Source organism: Siniperca chuatsi, linkage group LG1 (genome assembly GCF_020085105.1).
Source record: "Siniperca chuatsi isolate FFG_IHB_CAS linkage group LG1, ASM2008510v1, whole genome shotgun sequence".
In the NCBI taxonomy this organism is placed as follows: Eukaryota; Metazoa; Chordata; class Actinopteri; order Centrarchiformes; family Sinipercidae; genus Siniperca; species Siniperca chuatsi.
The window spans coordinates 16,965,791-16,979,447 of record NC_058042.1 but is presented as its reverse complement, the minus strand read 5'-3'; the positions used below and the strand labels follow the sequence as shown (position 1 = coordinate 16,979,447).

General features: G+C 36.9%; 1 protein-coding gene across 8 annotated transcripts in view; it reads right to left on the bottom strand.

Annotated features, from left to right (window-relative positions):
* The window catches only part of nfat5b (nuclear factor of activated T cells 5b), a 36,414-nt gene extending 24,052 nt beyond the window's left edge, over positions 1-12,362 (bottom strand). For 4 of the 8 annotated variants that reach the window (XM_044199077.1, XM_044199165.1, XM_044199423.1 and 1 more), the window contains exon 1: positions 12,025-12,361. In XM_044199077.1, the coding sequence (XP_044055012.1) occupies positions 12,025-12,097 (73 nt within the window). In that variant the 5' untranslated portion in view covers positions 12,098-12,361. Of the gene's footprint in view, positions 1-898; positions 1,017-12,024 lie in introns of all 8 variants that reach the window. The other 4 variants (XM_044198913.1, XM_044198997.1, XM_044199260.1 and 1 more) reach the window with 2 other exon arrangements.
* Positions 12,363-13,657: the final 1,295 nt, after the last annotated feature.

The window sequence follows — 13,657 nt, the reverse complement described above, 5'->3', positions numbered from 1 at the left end:
TTGAGCCACATGATTTCTTGATATTTCATATATGAATTCATGCATTTCATCATGACGAGTCATTCATTACTGTTGCATTTTTTAGACATGAGTTGTGAACCCTTATCATACAGCCATGTTAGCCGTAAGTAATCAACATCTGTTGTAACAGTTCATCACAATCTTAGGAAGTCAAGACTTATGAGTCATTTTCAAAGCAGATTATCTGAGGCATAGAGGATTTTACATCATTTTACTATAGGTCAATACAGATAATGAAGGTTGATAGCGGAAAAGTCATAATTTAAGTAATAAATAGAGCTCAATTTACAGCACACTGCATTTTTCCACAGCTTAAGAGTTTGATCTACATTTTCACTCCACATTACCTAATAACATAATAATATCAACTAAGTGGAATACAGGTCACACAACTTTCATTTTGACTGCAGTGCCTGTCACTAATAAATACAAAATTATTATACATAATGACTCAATGATGTTGAAAGAAAAGTCCTAAAGTGGTTACTTTACAGCGTACTGCACAATAGCAGCCATTATAACTGGAGATATTATCATTGTATTTAACCAGTTAGTGCATCCAGGAAGGATCGTGACACAATCATTGTATTTGAGAAAATGTTCGCCTGATGAGGAAAGAGACGAGAATTACCTCACTAGAGTACAGAGGACATGTGAAATGACAGTTATTGCGCCAGTGTGATGCTCCTGTACGCGATGAATATTAGTCAGAGCTACAGTAGTATAGGCAACCCCCGACCCCAAGGAATGCATGTCAGAAGATGGAGAGGAGAAGAATTTTTAGTCAGGAACAGAGAATGATCAGTGCATATTATGATATCATCTTCAAAACTATTTAGATAATAATATTAGATTGACAATATGCCAATATTTCTACCTTGAGCATCTTTCTAGCCTTAAACACCTTGTGCTGGTCTTACTGTCCAAACAGCGAAGGCTGCTTAAGCCGGTGATTGTCGACCAGTATACTCGGAAAAAGTGAATCTACTGGATCACTGTGAAAAAAAGAAAGGAAAAGTATACAGATAAAAAAACTGCTCACAATATCAGTTTATAGTCCCTGACCTGCATCTTCATTTGATATGGACCTTGGTTATGTAGAAGGTCTATCTGCAAATTTACATTGGACCTGGTTCAAGCTCCACGTAAGCCTACAACTCAGGGTACAGAAACACCACAGCAAAGAATGGCTGTATTTTAAATATATATTTTAGGCCAAAAACAAATGAGACGTCAAAGTTTGGTGGAAACCATAGATATTTTATATCAGCTGCCCTTAAAAATATGTGTTCATATTGTAGCAGCTATAGTGAAGAATTTATGGCTGCAGCTGTTAATTAGGTCAATCCCAAATAAAAAGACTAGTAGTAACAATGATAAAATATTTGTTTTTACTTTTGCCAGAAATGTAAACATTTTCTATTTTGGCTATTACTCCCAGCAATCTTAATAATCTTTGAGTTCTGACAGCTTTCTGAAAAAGTCTCATATATTTTATTCTTTCTACACATTCATTTGAAAAAGTGAAGGTCAGCCAGGCTTGAGATCAGGCTAAGCCATTTGTGTCACACCAGGCTTTGTGGCATGTAGATCTTTCAGTCCAGTTAATCCTGAAGTGACCAGGAACGACCTCCAAGCATTCAGTTTACATGACTTGCTTTCAACAAACACCCACCACTATCCTGACTTTACAAAACAGCCCACTGAGGCTCCTGTGAGGGCCAAACCACCCAGCTGCAGCAGTGCAATGTAGTCAGTGTTACTGTATGTTATTTGGGAGTGAATACAACTGGGAAAAATACAGTCAAATTCTGGCAGAGAATAATGTTCGACAACACATCTACCTTTGGCTCTGTGCTTACCAGCGGACTCAAAAAGATGAAACAGTCCGAGCTTAACTTGAAAGCGTGACTTCAGAGAGCAGTGGAATTCAAACTATTTACAGAGGACAACACACAAACGCAAGATCACACACATGCACACTCGCCAAAAAATGCCATACTTAGACACATACTGGAATGTGCTAAACTTCTACACAACGCTTCCAATGAAGTCAGGCCTAACTGGTGATAAGAAGTTCCTCTGGAGACTGCCTGTTTTCATCTGAAAACCGAGGTGACTACACACACACACACACACACACACACAAATATTAACAATCTACAGTATAATAGAATTGTTCAACTAAACGTTTGGTGTGCCAACACAGGCATGTGGCATGTCCACAGGAAAACTGTGCTGAGGCAACAGGAAGAGCCTTTAGCAATACCGCACACATACACTCAATGACAGTGTGACATCACCAAGCTACCCATGCTAACTGCATTTAGTCTGAGCCTGGTGAGGACTCATAGCAAAACTGAATTTATTAGCTACTCACAGTCTGCAAAATAGTTAGTTAATTAGTTAATGATTAAGTTAAAGAAATGCTGGAAAATACTTAAGCCTATAGCCAGTTAAAGAAATAGTTCAACCTTTTGGGAAATACGATTACTCACTTTCTTGCCAAGTGTTAGATGAGAAGTTCAATAACCACTCTTATGTCTGTAAAGTAAATATGAAGCGACAGCCAGCAGCTGGTTAGCTTAGCTTAGCACAAAGACTGGAAACAGGGGGAAACTGCTAGCCTATGTTCAAAGGTAACAGAATCAGCATACCAGCACCTCTAAAGCTCAGTAATTGACGTGTTATATTTTGTTTGTTTAATCTGTACAAACCAAAGTGTATGAACTACAATCACAGTGAACATGACTTAAAAATAGCTTGTGGCACAGAGGTCTACTTTTGGAAACCTTCTGGACTGATTTCTGATGGAAGCTGTTGACTCTCTTGATAAAGTGGGAATAAACAGATAAAATAGCTGGCATTGGATCAACATTTCGCGTACACTGGGAAGGTCTGTTTGAGTCTTGAGGCACTCAGAAATTCACAATAGAACAGTAGAGCATAAGAATGTAGGACAAGAAACCTAACGCCAAAAAATGTGTTAAATGAGAAGGCTTTTCAAAACAATCACAGCTTTAAACAAGGCCTGGCAAAACCCTAACCTGCTGCTTTAGAGCTTATACATACTGTACAGTCTTTATGTCCTAATTTCCTAAATTTTATTTCTTTAAGACTTGCCATTTTCCAGATTTATGACAATGTGTCTTTCAAGCTCACCTTCCAGAGCTAGACTGAGCCTACTCCTTCAGATATTAATTACTTAAAAAGATTTGGTGTTAAGACTAATTAGGATTTGGAAAGTCTACTGATCAGTCAGGCAAAACCACAGCTCAAGACACCACTGCTGCAATAAAAATGTAATTTTAAGAGCAGCTAGCCTATAAGATGTGCAGTTTAATTTTATTTTTTCTGTAAGTGAGCAGCCTTTGATCCAGACTACTTGTATATGGATGTGCATGTCATCTAAGTAAAAATGCCCCCAAAAGAATGCTTTTGAAGAGAAGCATGAAGAGAGAAAACGTTTTATTTCTAATTGAGCAGGTTGCGGCTTGCAGAGACGGTGAGAGATGAACATTATCATTTCTGCTGATGATGTCTTATTTAACTCGTCAAAAAACTCCCTCTTTGTCAAACTCTGATACATGAAGGAGTGAAAAGAGGGAGATAATGTAATGTCATTATTACTATTAAAATGACTGATACAATGAATTAATTAATGATTAAAATGAACAATAATTATTAGTTTCTGAAGCAGTAAAAAGTTACAGTGCCTGACTTCAGTGAGTGATATTAAAAGAGACTTTGGCAACCAAGATGGGTAAAAAAAGGACATAAGGGACAACAATAATCTACATATATGCACAGTATGTAAAGCTATTCAGGAGAGACCCAGTTCACCTTGACTTGACTTGTCCTGAGGCAAGGGATTCAACTGTGTGTGGGGGCTAGAAGCAAACATTTCATTTTAAATTAAACTGTGGAAGGGCAACTTTACACAAGGTTAAAAGGACTATAATGTAGTCAGGAGCTAAGAAGACCTCCAGTAGCTAATGAATGTTTAAAGATTTCATAAAAAACATGCAGTTAGCGGCCTTGTGACCAGCTGTCATGCTCTAGATTTTTTTAGGTTGGGATTTACCTTTTGACTCGAGTCTGATTCGAGTTTAACATGAAAACCAACATATATACATAGGTCTGTTTTTCTTAATTGTTTCCAAGCATTATATCCTTATAAAACTCATATTATACCCGTAAGATTCTTTTTCATCTAACAAACGTAGATCTAGTTTCAGAACTCAATGAGAGTGAAATACATCTTTAATTCTGTGAATTAGATGGAACAATAGGGGGCTCAGTATTAATAAAGTAGAAGAAAAAAACATCATGCTCAACCAACAAAAAAGAGAGCTGGGCTGCGTGCCACCAAAGTCAGAGTCCAAAAAGTACAAAAAGGATTTGCACACCCAAATCAGTTCGATTGTTCCTTTTATTTAGTTTTCAATGTCAAAATTCAGCACAGGAAAATGCAAAGACGTTTCGGCAATGCCTTCTTCAGCGACAGTCCTTCATTTTCATGGTTGAGTCCTTTTAACTTCTCACCAACAATGAGTTTCAATCCATTTATTACCAACAGCAGCACAAGTAGTCAGAGGCATCCTCAAACTTTTTAGGTTGAGTATTAATAAAAATCCCATACAGGAAATGTAGAATTGTTATGTAATTATATCATCTTTCGAATGATTCTGATGGTATATGTTCTGGTTTGTAGAAAAATGAGACAATCCAAGTGAATATCGGTCCAGTCTATGTGTTGCTTTCAGATGTTTATCTTCCTTGATCCCTGGTCAGATGTGGGGAAGGGCAGAGTATTTTTTTATACTACCACTGGGGGTGCCAAAGTCAGAAAATCATATATTAACATTAAGAACAAACGTAACAAATACAGATGGTGTTGGTTGATGCTTCTCGATCAGTGTTTGTTAAGTAGATACATTGACAAATGAAGTATGAATGAGTTCTACAAAGCCTAACCTCTGTCCAGATAAAAGTGTTGTGTGTAGGTACATGAGACAGTTGGTTAGCGTCCCCTTCACTGCCGTCTTCCTTTTTCTAAACAATACAGATATTGGTGCTACTTCTGCTTTCAACTGAACAGATAATTCCTCTGCTACAATTAACGTGTCATCCACCACACTACCAGGAATCTCTCTCAGTAGCCAAACCCTTAAGTGTCACTTCAATAAAGAAAGCAAGAAAGAATACCAACAATGACAGGATGCAGGGGGAAATCGCCCAGTCCGGTGCATCCATTCATTACAACCCTGCCAGTCTGCCAAGGAAGCAGCAGATGACTCAGAAAAAATAAATTAATACACAGGATATTGAGATCTCACAAGTGTTAGACTGTAGGATGGACTGTTTGACATCATTTCTGAAGGTCATGAAATACCTTGTGACGTGACAGGTTGAACAGTATAAAAGGCAGGAACAGACTCAACAAAGACAGTCTCACCCTCTACAGAAAACCAACAATGTTGAACACATAAATCTGGATCAGGTCTTTGAAACCACGAAGTGACTGTGGCTATACAGTGTCTCAAAACATCCACAGCAGGAGGAATAGAAAACCTGAGGGCATTTTTCACTGTGCTTAGTGTGGTAGTGGGACACAAATGAAGTGACTAAAAATGAACTGACATGGGACTTTCAATGTAGAGATCTTCACGGGTCCAACATTTGAAACGAGTCCGAAACTGACCTGTGGAAAGCTTTTCCAAACCCAATGTGCAGAAAATGTATTAAAAAAATAAATAAATTAAACCTAAACTGAAAGGGACCTGAGGATAATTAGACCCAAGAGTAGTAAGAGTTGAAAAGAGTAGAAATGCATGCCATTAGAGCTGCAGCTATTAATCGGTTAATCAATTAGTTGATTGACAGGAAAATCATTGGGGACTATTTTGATAATTAATTAATGTTGGACTGGTCATTTTCCAAGCAAAAATGGCAAACATTTGATGGTTCCAGGTTCTCAAATGTGAACATTTTCTGCTTTTCTTTGTCTTGCATTGCAGAAAATTGAATATATCTAGATTTTGGACTGTTGACCAAACAAACTGCAAGTCCTCCAAATTAAACAACAACATATGTAATTTGTCCATCCCCTCTACATACGACACATAGAAGCGTTTCCTGATCCAACGCCTGTATTGACAGGACGACATAATTTGTCTGTGTCTTCCAAAACCGTTACAAATCCTTGTAAAAATAATTCTGTTTTATGACGTAACAACACTATGGTTAAGTTTTGGTTAGGTTTACACAGAAAAACCACTGGGTTAGGTTTAAGGAACAATTGTGGTTTGGGTTAAAATTACTATTTCATTGTGGTTAAGGGACCTTCGTCGTCATGGTTACAATAATAAACATGTGGTTAAGGTTAGAAAATGATTGTGGTCATACAAAAAAACACAACAACATTGACTGCTGGTTGGAAACAGGAAACAAACAGCAGTCTCCTATGTCAAAGTCTGATGTTTCGTAGACCCATCCATCTATCCTTCCTATACGGCCTTTGTGGCTCTTCTCTCAGATAGAAGGGGATGATGGGAGAGTCAGAGTACAGGTGTTAAAGGTCAACTAGTTTCAATTTGAAGCTTGTTTTAATATATTATAATCAAACAATACACAACCAAAACATTCAGCCTTCAAAAAGACCAAAGAGTTGAATCAACAGCTCTCTGGCACAGTCTCAACAAAAACTAAATATGATAAGCTTCACAGAGGGAGGGTTTATTGTAAGGCTGGTATATTGGATTACATGAAGCTGGTGTTCTGGTTTGGTTGGTAAATTAAGTGATCTGTGAAGAAAATTGATATTTGACTACACTGTAAACCAATCTTATCATTTAAGCATGTTTTAACACCAAATCACTATCTTTTTTGTTTGTTTCTATAGATATAAGATTATTTCCGTCATCGCCAGTGCTCCCTATAGGCAGGTAGGCAGATGGGGCCTCACACATGTGCTTAGGATTTGGTATAGGAAAATATTAATTCAATAGGTCACCCTTTACGGGCCACCTTTCCCCTCATTTGAGCCAGGAAATACCCTGGCAGCATGTAACACAATTTGTACAGCCTAGTTATGAGCTCTTGACACCTTAACTGCTGCTTCTCATCTGCCAATGGAAAGACTCCTGCCAGCCAAAAGTCACCGCACTTAATATTTAATGTCTTCGTTCAGAATCATCTTGCTCTGGAGAGAAACACAAGGGGTGGATGTTAGATCTCACAGGTGCTTTGGGCTTTTCACAGAAGAGTGTGAGAAATCTTCCACAAGATGATTGGAAGCCAAAGCATTAGGCATCATGGCCTCCAACACTCCTCCTTCAGACTAGGAAGAGACTAAACCACCAGCTGAATCTGAAAACACATCTTTCTCTCTCCATTTTGACTTGTGAAGACAACATCATCAACAGATTAATTAATAGAAATCCAATGCTGGACTATAAATCAATCCTTATGCCAGAGACACCACAGTGGAATCACTGAAACACTTTCATGGAGAAGCAGAAATTCAGCTTGACACACAGAAATAAACCAGAAACAGCATAAAATGCTGCTTCAAGATATACAGCTTCTTGTTCCACTTTGTACACTGTAGTTTTTCTAAAGGAATACCCTGCTCCACAGCAACATTTACCCAGAAATAAACTCCATTCAAGAGCTGATACGTGTTTGTGGCTGCTTCAGGGTAAGCAAAGATCTGCTTCCATTTCATGAACACAATTGACCTGCTAACTTAAAATGGTTTACTGTTAACTGCATTGCGGATCATAACATCTATAAAAGTGCACTATATAGTACATACAAAACTGTCACAGTGCATGTTCAAAATATATATCTTTCATGGTCCAAAGATGTTGTGTCTCTTCTGGTAAGGCACATAACATCCATAAATGTTGACACACAATGTACTAATATCACCAAAATAGCAGTGTACGTATCACTAAAGTAAATCAAGGATATCAAGTGACAGTAATTGTGGCATTAAAAAAATACTCATAGTATTATAATAAAAATAAAAGATTTTACAGTATATTTTGTCGGATATTTTACTCATATTTTGTAGCATATTTTACTGATATTTGTGGGCTATTTTACTATTTTTTCCATATATCCTAAAATTGCTGACATTAGCTTTTTGTTTGCAAAGCAAAATATTTAATGAGTGTAAAAATAGTAGAACAACAAATGGGAGGCTCAGGATCTAATCTAGATATGAATAAGATGAACAAATTGTAGCAGAAATCACTTTTAAAACATTCATGAGGGAAAAAAAGTGTGCAGTAAATACCAGAGGAGGTATATTGACATATTTTGACCTGAGCCTGATTAGTCTTTTTTATTGAGGTTTGGTTAGTGTTAATGATTAATCAAAGAGATTTAAAAGAAGGTAAGGAGTGAGTAATTTGCATCACTACATTTGTTTTTGTCAAGACACACATGCAATGAACCTATCAACACTTAATCCTAAAACTGAATATAGGAGAAATTTATATCCAGTATCATTAGATCATCACAGTATCATCATTAGAGATCATACAATACTGCAAACCCCACCTCAATACTTCCTGGGCCATGAAGAATACTACCTCAGGAGCAAGGACTTTGTGGGTCCAGGAACCAAAACTGTAGGTTCCTTCAATCAAAATGCAGGTAAAGCTCCTGAGATCCTAAAAAGGTTAAATAAAAGTTCTTGTGGAGAAAAAGCGCCATGATACTCGTGCATCTCTTCCTTGGCCTGGGCTTAGCACCTCCAGAAGAGGTAGCAAGAGAGTTGAGGAACTACATAGAGGCATTGCAGACAGATGGACCTGATGACGAACTTGACAAAACCCAAGTACAGTATTCGTAGATGACCGAGGAGCCTGAGAGCCAGAACCAAAGGCTTGTGGTGAACATCTAGGACCCTACATGAAGTGAGGTACTATTAACAACCGAGCAAAGCTATACCAGCTAACCAACCAACTAACTGGTTGGTGATGATGTTAAACACATTAAGACACTGTAAAGAAAGTTCTGGATGACTACATAACACTAAACATCTCTAAACCATGATGTTTACAATGATCGCAACTTCACAAGACCACTGAGTCGTGAGTTAATAATGTCAAGAGTCCACCTATTGATGTGTTTATGATAGAAAAGACACTAACCTAATGCAACAGCACATTTATGAACTTTAAATACACTTTTCATTTTTTTCAGACATTTTCCCTCTACAGTATTTTTTCTTTCATCAGATATCAACAAGCTTTCTAGGCAATCAAGTATTTTTAAGCTCATGCCGCTAAGTTTGCTTAACACAGCAGAGTCAATATTAATAGAGTGCTATTTAAGCCCAGGTTTACACACAGAGCAGCCAGAGAGTTAATGATTGACCAGGCTTTGGTGGGTGTCAATCTAAAAAAAACAAAACTATGTCGAGATCTGTGGTCTTACAATTGTTAACCGGGTTTGATAGAATTTATGGGAAAGCCATAACATTCTTCACTTTTGATGTGAAAGTGGTGGGAAGACATTTTATGACATCCATTAACCTGCAGTCCTTTACCACAAAAGGTAGTATGACTAGCATTCCTGTCCTGAGTGCCATTGTCACAGTGTTGTGTTTTTCCTTGGTATTCCCTGGACTACTCGCATGCTAAAAATATGTATTCCTCATTGTGGTTTAGCTGTAGCTTTCTGAAAAACAGCCTAACTGACAAAACAACCCAATATATAAGCAGAAATAATGCTATAATCTACTTTATATTATGTCCACAATAGAGAATAATCCAGGTGCAGTGTATAACTTGTCAGTACTGAGGATTTGAGGAATTAAATGATGAATGGGAGTTTTCTTTTCAACCAAAAGGGCCATCCTACAGAGCAGGGGGGGGGCGGTAGTTGGCCTTGTTGGCAAGATGCAAAACTAGCTTCACTGCTCGCACACAGCCGAGTTAACGGTATTGACACGAATACACAATAGTGGGATTAGTACGCAAACAAGGTTGAAGAACAAGTTACAGTTAGTCTAGATCTCATCTCAAAGGAATTTCAGCTGATTTATAGGGTGCACAAGAACTTATGAAAGTATACTGTGTAACAGGCTTTCTGATGAGTCAAAAGTAAAACTGCATGAATCAATAAATAATATCGTGAGTCAAAACTGATCTTAGAAAAATAATAAGCTTTATTTTTTCCTTTTTCTCCAATCAGTTAATTCAAAAAGTGAAATTATTTTACTTTACCAATGGATCTCAATTCCTCTAAATACTATTGTAGGATCGGGGCTCTCTACTTTTTAGTTGTTTTAATCAGTGATTGAATCAGTGAACATTTTAATAATTGTTTTTAATATTGTGGGGTAAAAATTAGACAGAAAAAAAAATCCAGGTGACCAGAGGATTATAAAAATAACATTGGCAGTGTTTTTGTTTGTTTTTAATACATCAACGGGTTCTGGCTGATCCGTAGCGTAATCAACACCCCTTTTGTATCTTCTCCTTATTTTCAGTTTTCTTAATGGAAGCATAAGAGATGACCCTCTTTAAAGTAAACTTCTGTTGCTGTTGAAAAAATATCAACTGTGAATTACCCAAAAAAACTGGGATTGTTTATGGAAAGAACAGTTACTGCTGAGTTTTTAAAAATGCTGACGCTTTGAGCGCCACAAATTAAATTCCATTCACCTCCATTGTATCTTAAAACCTCAGTTATTAAGAGTCTAGATACAACTTGGTGGTATCTAGAAAATGTGTTTTTTGTTTGTTTGTTGTTGTTTTTTGGGTCATTGAGTGAACAGACCCTTAAAAAGAAATTGTGTAACTGAGAACTTGTGTGCTCACTCGTACTTACAGTAATAATTGGCCTGAATGATAAATTGGCTGCTGTTGGAATCAGCTTATACATATATCAGCTGATGAATAACAATTTCAGTATGTAAATGCCAAAGATATGTTTGCAGTAATGTAAAAGTGTGTAGTTAAGTTACTTTCTCATCCATAAATGTATCCAGCTCAGTACATACAGTATCTTGGTCACAAATCTTTAGTAACCATATTTAAGGGATTATTTTTCAAAAGTTTATTTATATTGTGATTTATTTATCACCTGATTCTTTTTTTTTTCCAACTCAAATATTGATATTGCTTCAATACTCCAGTTGCTAGCTATGCACACTGTCATGACGGATGTACTAACTACGAAGGTAGACATTGTTATCTAAAAACATATCTGTATCTAACTTAATAAAACAGTTTTGGAGGGTTTTTTTTCACTTTTCCTACTGCTGGTATGATACAAATGAGCATATTTCCATATAAGTGTCTGAGTGGAAATTATTTAATGGATAAACTCTTTCATATTATGAACGCTTTCTGTGAATATGCATGCTACAATACTCACAATCCTCTGGATTCTTTCTTCAGACTTACACCTGCTCTCGTGAGTTCAGGTCAGTTATTCTACCTGATAGATACTGACGATGACACAGTTAATGTTTATAGGCCCACTAACGCCACTCTCAGGGGCAGTGTAGTGCATGTGAGGTAACTCAGGGTGGCGGGTTGGGGCACCGATGGCCTATTCAAACAACCCACAGAAAATAGACAGTTCACTTAGTAAACTGGTCTGACCGGTGTACATGCAGCTGCTGAGGGCTTCAGTTCGAAGGAAAACAAATATCCCAAATAAAAACTACTTCACTTTGCTCCAGGAAACAAAACCATGTGAGAAAGCTGAAGGACAACGTGATGTGACATAGATGTGCATCTATGTACAGAGATATGAAAACTTAACTCCAGAGTATTATCAGCAGGCATGTGACAGGACGCGTTTCATCGATGAATGACACTGAGGGGGGGCACGAGCGCCACCACATTTACAGTTACGACCAAAAACACAGGTAGGTGGCTAAGTTACACAAACACATTCATAAACTACAATAACAGTGTAGAAACTTAAACAAGAGCGACAGACAGGACAAAATATAAGAGCTGTTATTATTACCTTTTGAGTACAAGGATGTGGGAGAATTCAGGTCGAGGTCCCCGCTGAAAAGGGAGATAAAGTCAGAGGGCATTGCAATCCCTCAAACTGAGAAACCGGACACCCTCAGTGAGATACAGCGTGACGTCGCTGGACGATTTTATTTTAACTGTCAGAAAACCTTAAAACTTGTGTTCAGACAACTGTAGTTTCTAAGTTGACCCTGTCGTTATGGCTGGTTAACCGTCTCCGCCGTCACTTGGCTGGCGACAGTCGCGAGTCCCCCCTCTGTCCGCCTACGACGCATGTTGTTGTCAGCAGACGACCCGAGCTGCTCACGCCGGGAGCCACGCCCACACAGATGACGCAATACGTAAAAAAACACGTCGGGATTAAGTTCTGTGGTAAGCAATCATGAACTGTTTATTTTATTTTTTACTCATTGTTTATTTGATCAATATTATTACTGGTATTTGTTTTATATAAAATGTTTTATTCTTACTCATTCATTTATTTTAAATAAACTGACATTTATTTTTTTGTTTGGCTGCTGAAAAATGTGTATATGTATGGATTCTGCTCAATAAAGGAAACCATCTTTATGATTATGAGATATGTGAATAGTTTCTACATTTGAATATGATTTACATGGAAATGTCTTATACCTATTATATCTATGGTCTCATACCTCTGTATTTTTATATACCTGCATATAACATACCTCTTACCTGTGCAATGTTGTATGCTCTTTTTATGTTTTTTTTTTCATGTTTTGTGAAGCACATTGTATTGTATCTGTATGAAATGTTTTGTAAAAAAGACTGTTTTAGTATTATTATTACAATGGATATTCAATACATTTTAGACTTATATTGTCCTAGTCTTCAGTTCACTTTCTACTAGTTCTAGTTATTTGTTTATTATTCATAGCTTTGTGCTTTGTTACTTACAGTCCACCTTGAGTGTCCATATGTCATTTTTTGTTGTGATTTATGTGATATGGCTGCTGTAACACCGTAAATCAATCAATCTATATAGATATCAAGTGCTTACTAATGGTTATGGTTCACAGATCTCCAGATCATATTACATATTACTATTTATTTTGGCTATATACATACAGTAGAATGATATCTTGTTTAATCTGATAACATCCAGAGGTAGTAGCATCATATGCCTTAAGAACTGTAGTTTTTTTTGATCAGTTCTATTTTATGCAGCCACCTTGTGTTTGTTGTCTCAAAAGTAATTCAGTAATCATTGTTTCTCAATGCAAATGTATTGTTATTACTTAGGCCATTATTGCATGGAGTAAGTTGCACGATACATGTCTTAGATACCTCAACTTAAAAATCTCATACTACAAAAGCTCAGTCTTGTTTCATGATAAGCAGTAAGTTATAGTAAAAACAGTTATATTACCACTGAAACTAAATATAATTTGACTACTTCTTCATACTTACTTGTGAGAAACATAATGATATATCTAACTGTAACATGTTGCTGAATATGTTACTATCTACTACTGGACATGGCTGACAAATTTAAGGTGACAGCTGATGGAAATTACACATAACACGTATATAAAGTACATTCTTTTACAGCTGAATCAAAACAGTTGTTTTAATCTGATTAGTCAGATTGATGCAAATAC